Source organism: Betta splendens, chromosome 24 (genome assembly GCF_900634795.4).
Source record: "Betta splendens chromosome 24, fBetSpl5.4, whole genome shotgun sequence".
In the NCBI taxonomy this organism is placed as follows: Eukaryota; Metazoa; Chordata; class Actinopteri; order Anabantiformes; family Osphronemidae; genus Betta; species Betta splendens.
In genome coordinates, this window is record NC_040901.2 from 14,092,220 (window position 1) to 14,102,175 (window position 9,956).

The 9,956-nt window shown below is 59.5% G+C and overlaps 1 protein-coding gene across 3 annotated transcripts; it reads left to right on the forward strand.

The window, feature by feature from the left end:
* The first annotated feature begins 3,764 nt into the window (after positions 1–3,764).
* On the forward strand, positions 3,765–9,955 carry nt5e (5'-nucleotidase, ecto (CD73)). Of its 3 annotated transcripts, none has more exons than XM_029141877.3 (9): positions 3,765–5,615; positions 7,656–7,878; positions 8,074–8,262; positions 8,338–8,535; positions 8,614–8,768; positions 8,849–8,957; positions 9,031–9,180; positions 9,255–9,455; positions 9,525–9,955. In XM_029141877.3, the coding sequence occupies exons 1-9, from the start codon at positions 5,547–5,549 to the stop codon at positions 9,677–9,679; spliced, it is 1,449 nt and encodes a 482-aa protein (XP_028997710.1). In that variant the 5' UTR covers positions 3,765–5,546; the 3' UTR covers positions 9,680–9,955. The 3 variants fall into 3 exon arrangements, with proteins under 3 accessions (XP_028997710.1, XP_028997709.1, XP_055362576.1); XM_029141876.3 differs by lacking the exon at positions 3,765–5,615 and adding an exon at positions 5,631–6,177; XM_055506601.1 differs by lacking the exon at positions 3,765–5,615 and adding an exon at positions 6,988–7,029.
* The last annotated feature ends 1 nt before the right edge of the window (position 9,956 follows it).

Below are 9,956 nucleotides of genomic sequence, written 5' to 3' on the forward strand. Positions count from 1 at the left end.
GGTGTGTAGACGTCTTCCTGGCTTCAGCACCGCACATTATTGCTGCTTCAGCTCATCCTACAACGTACATGGGACTCACTGCTGAGCCAGCGGGCAGCCAGGGAGCTAATTAGCTTCCTCCTGTCTGGAGTGTGTGGTCAGAGCAGGTAGCATCCGTGTGTGTGTGTGTGTGTGTGTGTATGTGTGTGTGTGTGGTCAGGGCAGGTAGCATCCGTGTGTGTGTGTGTGTGTGGTCAGGGCAGGTAGCATCCGTGTGTGTGTGTGTGTGTGGTCAGGGCAGGTAGCATCCGTGTGTGTGTGTGTGTGTGTGGTCAGGGCAGGTAGCATCCGTATGTGTGTGTGTGGGGGGTCAGGGCAGGTAGCATCCGTGTGTGTGTGTGTGTGGGGGGGGTCAGGGTAGGTAGCATCCGTGTGTGTGTGTGTGTGGTCAGGGCAGGTAGCATCCGTGTGTGTGTGGTCAGGGCAGGTAGCATCCGTGTGTGTGTGGTCAGGGCAGGTAGCATCCGTGTGTGTGTGGTCAGGGCAGGTAGCATCCGTGTGTGTGTGGTCAGGGCAGGTAGCATCCGTGTGTGTGTGTGGGGGGTCAGGGTAGGTAGCATCCGTGTGTGTGTGTGGGGGGTCAGGGTAGGTAGCATCCGTGTGTGTGTGTGTGTGGTCAGGGTAGGTAGCATCCGTGTGTGTGTGTGTGTGGTCAGGGCAGGTAGCATCCGTGTGTGTGTGTGGTGGTCAGGGCAGGTAGCATCCGTGTGTGTGTGTGTGGTCAGGGCAGGTAGCATCCGTGTGTGTGTGTGTGTGGGGGGTCAGGGCAGGTAGCATCTGTGTGTGTGTGTGTGTGTGTGTGTGTGTGTGTGTGTGTGTGTGTGTGTGTGTGTGTGTGTGGTCAGGGCAGGTAGCATCCGTGTGTGTGTGTGGTCAGGGCAGGTAGCATCCGTGTGTGTGTGTGGTCAGGGCAGGTAGCATCCGTGTGTGTGTGTGTGTGTGGTCAGGGCAGGTAGCATCCGTGTGTGTGTGTGTGGTCAGGGCAGGTAGCATCCGTGTGTGTGTGTGTGGTCAGGGCAGGTAGCATCCGTGTGTGTGTGTGTGTGTGTGTGTGTGTGGTCAGGGCAGGTAGCATCCGTGTGTGTGTGTGTGTGTGTGTGTGGTCAGGGCAGGTAGCATCCGTGTGTGTGTGTGTGAGTGATTGAAGTCATTTGTTTATTTCTCCGTCTGTCACTTTCTTCCTCCTGGCTTCGCGTGGAGCCTTCCACTTCTGTGACTTCCAGCATCGCAGGGAGGAGGAGGCTGGAGGGGGCCGGTGGGGACAGGTGGAGGCCGGAGGTGTGATCGCGCCGTGGCTGAGAGACTCTTGAATAACATAAAGGTGTGTTGAACCTAGACGTGAACCCATGAAAGCTGCTGAACTGATCAACGGACTGTTAAGTTTCCAAATGTTCACGCCTGATGTTTCTGGTGTTATTCTAGTGTCACCAAATGCAAATGTGCCTTTTGGTTAAACACGTTCACATCACTGAATTCAAGAGAAGCTTTAAAACACATTTGAAGGCCTGTTGCTGATCCTCCCCCTCAGAGGCGTTGCTAGGCAACCAGATAAACACATTGTCTGCAAGGAGATATGTGTTGCACTCTCAGCGCTGCGGTGTCCTCCAGCAAACAGATGGATGCAGACGATAGCAGCCTCCTGTGGTCACGTGACCTGAAGCTCAGCTTTTAAATGTGCAGCAACGTTGGAGTTCAGCTTAAAGTAAATGTGTGGCTTGTGATTCAGTGGAAGCTCCTGCAGGGAGGATCCACCTGGGACCACGATCACTGCTTCCTGTTTAGTTTGCAGATTGCACATCGTATTGAGTATTGATTCATCTAGTCTACACGTAGATCTAATGTAATTAGTGTGATGACGACCTCCAGCTCCTTCATGCCTCTCATGACCTGCGCTGCCGTTGACTTGGGGATGAAGTTTGATGAGCGGGGAGGAGGCGACGGACGGACGGACGGGAGGAGGCGACGGACGGACGGACGGGAGGAGGCGACGGACGGACGGACGGGGGAGGGAGGAAGGGGGAGGGAGGAGGCGAAGGACGGAAGGACGGACGAAGGGAGGAGGAGGGACGGACGGACGGACGGACGGGAGGAGGGGGCGGACGGACGGACGGACGGGAGGAGGGGACGGACGGACGGACGGACGGGAGGAGGCGACGGACGGACGGACGGACGGGAGGAGGCGACGGACGGACGGACGGACGGGAGGAGGCGACGGACGGACGGACGGGAGGAGGCGACGGACGGACGGACGGACGGGAGGAGGCGACGGACGGACGGACGGACGGGAGGAGGCGACGGACGGACGGGAGGAGGCGACGGACGGACGGGAGGAGGCGACGGACGGACGGGAGGAGGCGACGGACGGACGGACGGACGGGAGGAGGGCGGAGGACGGAGGGAGGAGGAGAGGGGACGGACGGACGGAACTGCGGGAGGACGGACGGACGGGAGGAGGCGACGGACGGACGGACGGGAGGAGGCGACGGACGGACGGACGGACGGGGAGGAGGCGACAGGACGGACGGACGGAGGAGGACGGCGACGGAGGCGAGGAGGAGGAGGAGGAGGAGGAGGACGGAAGAGGCGGAGGCGAGGAGACGGAGGGAGGAGGCGACGGACGGACGGACGGGAGGAGGCGACGGACGGACGGACGGGAGGAGGCGACGGACGGACGGACGGGAGGAGGCGACGGACGGACGGACGGGAGGAGGCGACGGACGGACGGACGGACGGACGGGAGGAGGCGACGGACGGACGGACGGACGGGAGGAGGCGACGGACGGACGGACGGACGGGAGGAGGCGACGGACGGACGGACGGACGGGAGGAGGCGACGGACGGACGGACGGACGGGAGGAGGCGACGGACGGACGGACGGACGGGAGGAGGCGACGGACGGACGGACGGACGGACGGGAGGAGGCGACGGACGGACGGACGGAGGGAGGAGGAGGCGACGGACGGACGGACGGACGGGAGGAGGCGACGGACGGACGGACGGGACGGGAGGAGGCGACGGACGGACGGACGGGACGGGAGGAGGCGACGGACGGACGGACGGGACGGGAGGAGGCGACGGACGGACGGACGGGACGGGAGGAGGCGACGGACGGACGGACGGGACGGGAGGGAGGCGACGGACGGACGGACGGGAGGAGGCGACGGACGGGACGGGAGGAGGCGACGGACGGGACGGGAGGAGGCGACGGACGGACGGGAGGAGGCGACGGACGGACGGGAGGAGGCGACGGACGGACGGGAGGAGGCGACGGACGGACGGGAGGAGGCGACGGACGGACGGGAGGAGGGACGGGAGGAGGCGACGGACGGACGGACGGACGGACGGGAGGAGGGACGGACGGACGGACGGACGGACGGGAGGAGGCGACGGACGGACGGACGGACGGGGGAGGGGCGACGGACGGACGGACGGACGGGAGGAGGCGACGGACGGACGGACGGACGGGAGGAGGCGACGGACGGACGGGAGGAGGCGACGGACGGACGGACGGACGGAGGAGGACGGAGAGGCGAGGAGGAGGACGGACGGGGGAGGACGGCGACGGACGGACGGAGGACGGACGGACGGGAGGAGGCGACGGACGGACGGACGGACGGGAGGAGGCGACGGACGGACGGACGGACGGGAGGAGGCGACGGACGGACGGACGGACGGAGGAGGCGACGGACGCGACGGGAGGAGGCGACGGACGGACGGGAGGAGGCGACGGACGGACGGGAGGAGGCGACGGACGCGACCGCCTGGAAGTCGGCGGCCGATGACGGCTATTGTTGCTCCGTCTCCGCTGATTCCACCAACACAAATCCTTGCGCTTCCTTCTGGTCTGTAATTAAAGTGATCGGGCACTTCACCCGTCCGTCTGCTGCGTTCCTGAAGACCGTTTAAGTGCAGGGTTATTAATCAAGCTCCGGCTCTGAGTGCTGCCTCATGTTTGGCTTCACAAACAAACCACTTCACCAAAGTTAAACACGGAACTCTTGTTGTGTTGACTGAAGGAAAATGGGAAACGTCTGGTGAAATCAGCTGCTGGTCTCGTCCATGGTCGCGTCCTGTTCTGATGGAAGAACGTGGCACTGGGAGAGAATAACCAGGTTCTGAGGTTCCTGTGACCTGACGTCAGAGGTCTCATCACACACGCTCTTCGAGCAGATTCATGTAGGACGGGTCTTCACCAGATGAATGAGGTTCTGTGCTTTAGAGCCTCTGATGCTTTCTGCTTCCTTCCACTGTTTAAGTGCTGGTATTGAGGAACAATGGGCTCCGTCTTTGGACACCTTGTTCTGGAGAAGAGCTTCTCAGCCGACCGCGTTGATGGCTCCTCATCGGGCCTCTTCCAGCTCCGCCGTGGGAGATCACGTGGCGGCGAGCGGGGGGGTCAAAGGTTAAAGCAGGACCCGCTGGAGGAGCTCTGAGGGAATGGGCTGAACCAGAGCTCAGCGTGGCACCGAGCTGGACCTCAGCTCTGAACTGACCCGACCCGCAGACAGACGGGCTGTGGGCGCGGCGGCGTCCGGTCACGCTAACACTCCATTAGGACGCAGCAGTGAGCGGTGTGATGCTAAAGGTCGCAGATCAATGCGTGCGCGGTGCCTTTGTTCCTGCTCCACCTGTGGCCTGGCTGAACATGCAGACGCACGCTCCTCCCTGCTCCTCCCTGCTCCTCCAGGGCCGGAGGCAGCAGCTTCTGGAGCTGGAAAGGCTGCGTCACTCACCCTGCTGCTCCGGCCTCAGTCTGTGGGCTCTGCTGCCCCCTGCTGGACACACGGAGGCGGCGCGTGGCTCCATCAGGGGCCCACGATTCACCGGTGAAGAGCCTTCGTTCTGCTTCTCTCACTGGTGGAAACGTTCACGTCCAGCTCCAGACGCTGAGAGCAAACAGCTGCTGGAGGGAAATACGATCAGCGTCGGGTCAACAGTTAGGACTCGGATGAGGGTTTTTAGCCGCCACCTGTTAGTTTGTGTCTGAACAAATACAGGCTGTGGTTGGAGGTCGGGTCATTCCTGACGCCAAACGGACGCCTCACAGTCTCCACGGCCTCTTGATTATCCTCCACCTGCAGCTCCAGCGACCCCGAGGACTGAAGCCCAAAAACGGGCCCAACAATAATAAAACTCCCAACAATAATAAAACTCCCAACAATAATAAAACTCCCAACAATAATAAAATGTCCCAACAATAATAAAACTCCCAACAATAATAAAACTCCCAACAATAATAAAATGTCCCAACAATAATAAAACTCCCAACAATAATAAAACTCCCAACAATAATAAAACTCCCAACAATAATAATTGAAGCGGCGACGTCCTGCTCTCTGCTGCCCTCTAGCGACACCAGCTGCTCAACAGCCGGCACAGACGGACGTCTGGCTCTGTCTGGTTCCGCTCGAACCCGGTGTCGCTGGTGTGAACGCACGTGACGAGACGTCAGTCGTGAACGACGTGCGTTCTTTTACCAGTGAGTCACGTCACGTCACTGTCCTGGGATGAAGCCCGAGTCTCGGCTCCTGCTCCTGGGTCGTTTCCTTCACACGCGCCTGCTTCGTGTCCCGCCGGTAGGTTCGGATCGGTTCGGTTCTACCCGCTCCTCCCGTCGTGACGTCCTGGCTCTTCTGCAACTTCGTCTCCGTCGGACGAAGCTGCTGCCTCCAACTCAAAGCAACTTGCCTGAGCGCGCGCGCCCGTGTGCGCGTAACACGCGAGAGGAGGCTTTCAGATGTGAGGCGCGCGGAGGTCGTGAAGCAGCCGCCGCCTCCACGTTCCGCCTCACTGTTTGTGCGCGGGGAGATGGAGCGGAGCGCCGCGTCGCTGCTGCTCCTGCTGGCGTGCGCCGCGTGCGCGTGCGGCTCCGCGGCCTGGGACCTGGTCGTCCTCCACACCAACGACGTCCACGCCCGCGTGGAGGAGACCAGCCAGCACTCCGGCAAATGCGGCGGCGGCGGCGCGTGCTTCGCCGGCGTGGCCCGGAGAGCCACGGTGATCCAGAAGGTCCGCGGTTCCGAAGCCAACGTGCTGCTGCTGGACGCCGGGGACCAGTTCCAGGGAACCGTGTGGTTCAACTACTACAAGGGAGCGGAGGCTGCGCACTTCATGAACAAGCTGCGCTACGATGCCATGGTGAGACGGAGCGGTCCGGTCCGGTCCGGTCCGGTCCGGTCCGGTCCGAGAGGAGCCTCCTCCGGACCTGAGCGGCAGCGCAGTGACGCGAATGCGCCTTTAATGCTTGAACCCGAGTTTCGCTGGTCTGAGTCGTTAGTGCTGCAGGAACGAGGTTAAAAATAGACGTCACAGCTCCGCGTTGGAGGAAAAGTTGTGTTGGAGCTGGTGGAAACTGGCACAAGCCTCGTGGAATGTTGAGGAGAAAAGGTCACGGTGCTGGACTGGAACCAGGCACGTGTTCCGCAGAGGAGGCCGTTTGTGGTTGGGAGCGGCTGTTTGTGGGAGTTTGCACCTTTTCTGCACGTGATTGTGGTCAATTCTGGACATGAAAGTTCAAGCAGACAGTTTTCAAGTTCAAATCAATAATTGAGTTTATTACATGATAAAACAATGCAACCACTCAATAACAGAGGCAGTGCCTGAATTCACCTGCTTGTTCCTCTGCACAGAGAACACTGGTTCTAGCGGACCCTCGACCCGCTTTGACCCCGTGACGGTCTCCTCACGAATGAGGCGTGAACGCAGACGAGCAGGCGGCCGTCGCTCCGTTATCAGCTCGGTTCCACGTGCACTCGGCAGCTATCAGCCGCACACGAGGGCAAAAACATCCTCATTAACCCCAGTTACTAAGAGCCGAGGCCGGGTCAACCTGACACGAGCAGATGTTCTGCAGGACGTTCTTCAGACTCCAACGCGCCAACAAAACAAGCTCTTTACACACATTAAACAGGATATTGTGATAAAGATGGACCAAAGTCCACTGCAAATCTGCCCACGCTTCGGATGTTCTCCGCATGTTCTCCAGCCACGGTTTGCATGTTCTCCGCATGTTCTCCAGCCACGCTTTGCATGTTCTCCGCATGTTCTCCAGCCACGGTTTGCATGTTCTCCGCATGTTCTCCAGCCACGGTTTGCATGTTCTCCGCATGTTCTCCAGCCACGGTTTGCATGTTCTCCGCATGTTCTCCAGCCACGCTTTGCATGTTCTCCGCATGTTCTCCAGCCACGGTTTGCATGTTCTCCACATGTTCTCAGCTCACGCTTTGCATGTTCTCTGCATGTTCTCCAGCCACGCTTTGCATGTTCTCCGCATGTTCTCCAGCCACGGTTTGCATGTTCTCCGCATGTTCTCAAGCCACGGTTTGCATGTTCTCCGCATGTTCTCCCAGCCACGCTTTGCATGTTCTCCGCATGTTCTCCAGCCACGCTTTGCATGTTCTCCGCATGTTCTCAGCCACGCTTTGCATGTTCTCCGCATGTTCTCCAGCCACGCTTTGTATGTTCTCCACATGTTCTTAGCTCACGCTTTGCATGTTCTCCCCATGTTCTCCAGCCACGGTTTGCATGTGTTCCACATGTTCTCCCCATGTTCTCCAGCCACGGTTTGCATGTTCTCATGATGGTTGTGCCCATCTGCTAACCGTCTCGTCTTTCAGGCTCTTGGGAACCACGAGTTTGACAACGGCGTGGACGGACTCCTGAAACCGTTCATGGAGCAGATTCGGTGTCCGGTTCTCAGCGCCAACATCAAACCAGACAGAACGCTGGCGCCGAGCTTTGGAGCGGCGTTTCAGCCCTTCAAGGTTCTAGACGTTGGAGGCGTGAAGGTGGGCGTGGTGGGATACACGTCTCAGGAGACGCCTGCTCTGTCTGCACCTGGTGAGTTGTGTTTACGTCTGTTTATTCTGAGCAGAGGAGAACATCTGGAACCAATAAACTTCACGCAAATCCCTGGGAAAATGATTTCTATCAAAGCTGCCAAGTCAGTGAGTTATTGACTCCGAGCTGGAGCCAGGGAGTGATGTCAGCGCAGCAGGTTCCATCACACTGCGTTTGTGCTCGTCTCTGCTCCAGGACCACACCTGCAGTTCCAGGACGAGGTTTCCGCTCTGCAGCCGCACGTGGACAAGCTTCTGACGCTGGGTGTGGATAAGATCATCGCTCTGGGCCACTCTGGCTTCACCGCGGACCAGGAGATCGCCAGGAGGGTCCGTGGAGTGGACCTGGTCGTCGGTGGACACACCAACACGTTCCTGTACACAGGTGGGAGGATCCGGCGGGTCCCGAGGCGTCCTCGCGCCGGTAATGGGTTCTGATGCTGTTCCTCCTGCGTTGCAGGTTCGCCTCCTTCCTCGGAGGTTCCTGCAGGTCCGTATCCGTTCATGGTGACGTCCGTGGAGGGCCGGGAGGTTCCCGTGGTGCAGGCCTACGCCTTCGGGAAGTACCTGGGTTACCTGAAGGTCACCTTCGATGCCTCTGGGAACGTGGTGACGGCCACAGGAAACCCCATCCTCCTGGACGGCTCCATTGCGCAGGGTCAGAACAGATCCGCTTTGTACGGTTCTATGGCTGGGCTCAGCAGCGCATGAAGCAGGAGCCTCGTGTCTCGTTCAGATCCAGATGTCCTGTCTGACGTGGAGCAGTGGAAGAAGAGTCTGGCCAACTACTCGGCTCAGGAGGTGGGAAAAACCTCGGTGTTCCTGAATGGGGACGCGGCGGAGTGTCGCTTCCGGGAATGCAACCTGGGAAACCTCATCTGTGACGCCATGGTACCAAGCCATCTGTGTGAGCTGACCCGGGGAACCTGAGCTCGGACCTGGGTCACATGGTTCTGGTCTCTTGTGTGCAGGTGGACAACAACGTCAGAGCGCCGGACCGGGTCCAGTGGAACCACGTCAGCGCCTGCCTGCTGAACGGCGGCGCCGTGCGAGCGTCTATCGATGAGCAGACGAGGAACGGTGCGTCGCTGGCCCGCACGGAGCCAGAACCCGCCAGAACCCATGTGTCACCGTGCTCCGTGTCGCTCCTCAGGGTCCATCACCATGGAGGACCTGATCTCCGTCCTGCCCTTCGGAGGAACCTTCGACCTGGTGCAGCTGAAGGGGTCCACGCTGAGGAAAGCGTTTGAACACGCCGTGAGGCGCCACGGTCAGGGCACTGGGGAGTTCCTCCAGGTGTCAGGTAGCAGATCTGCTGTGTTTACTAAGCTGGGCCCAGCAGAACCGGGTCCTTACGGTTTGTCGTTGGTTCTGCAGGTATTCACGTGGAGTACGACCTGTCCCGAGCTCCGGGCCGGCGCGTCCAGAGCCTCCGCATCCTCTGCACCAGGTGCCGCGTTCCTCGGTATGAAGTGGTTCTGGACGAGGCCGTGTACAAGGTGGTTCTGCCGTCCTACCTGGTGACGGGCGGAGACGGCTTCTCCATGATCCGGGACGAGAAGCTCAAGCACGACAGCGGTGAGACTGGGTCGGTCTGAGAGACACCAAACGTCGGATCTGGCGCTGACCCGTTTTTGTTTCCTTCAGGCGATCTGGACATTTCCGTGGTGTCCAAGTACATCTCTCAGAGGACGCGGGTTTTTCCGGCGGTGGAGGAGCGGGTCCAGATCTCCAGCGGCGCCTCTAGACTCAGGGCTGCGCTGGTTCCACTGCTGCTCTGGGCCTCGTGCTGGGGCGTGTGAACTGAAGAACTGGACTAAAGGCTCCAGTTGTTGTTGTTGTTGTTGTTGTTGTTTTTTTTATACATAGAAGCTGATCTACATTGGACTGAACTCAGAGGTTCAGAGAATGAAGTCTGACGTGAAGTTAATCATTAATTTTGTCTTTTATACATTTAATACACTTGAATGAGTTTAATGAGTGAAAACTGTCGCTTTCGTGGCGTCACTGGTGAGTCTCTTCCTGGTTTTGGGCCTGTTGTGAGCACAGATCAGTAAAGACGTCCATTTCCAAACGTAT

Excerpts from the sequence above, each read along its gene's own strand:
- nt5e (XM_029141876.3), top strand. The coding sequence starts at position 5,848 with ATGGAGCGGAGCGCCGCGTCGCTGCTGCTCCTGCTGGCGTGCGCCGCG. Across the intron at positions 8,769-8,848 it reads ACCTCATCTGTGACGCCATG|GTGGACAACAACGTCAGAGC; the intron begins GTACCAAGCCAT and ends TCTTGTGTGCAG. Across the intron at positions 9,456-9,524 it reads GAAGCTCAAGCACGACAGCG|GCGATCTGGACATTTCCGTG; the intron begins GTGAGACTGGGT and ends TGTTTCCTTCAG.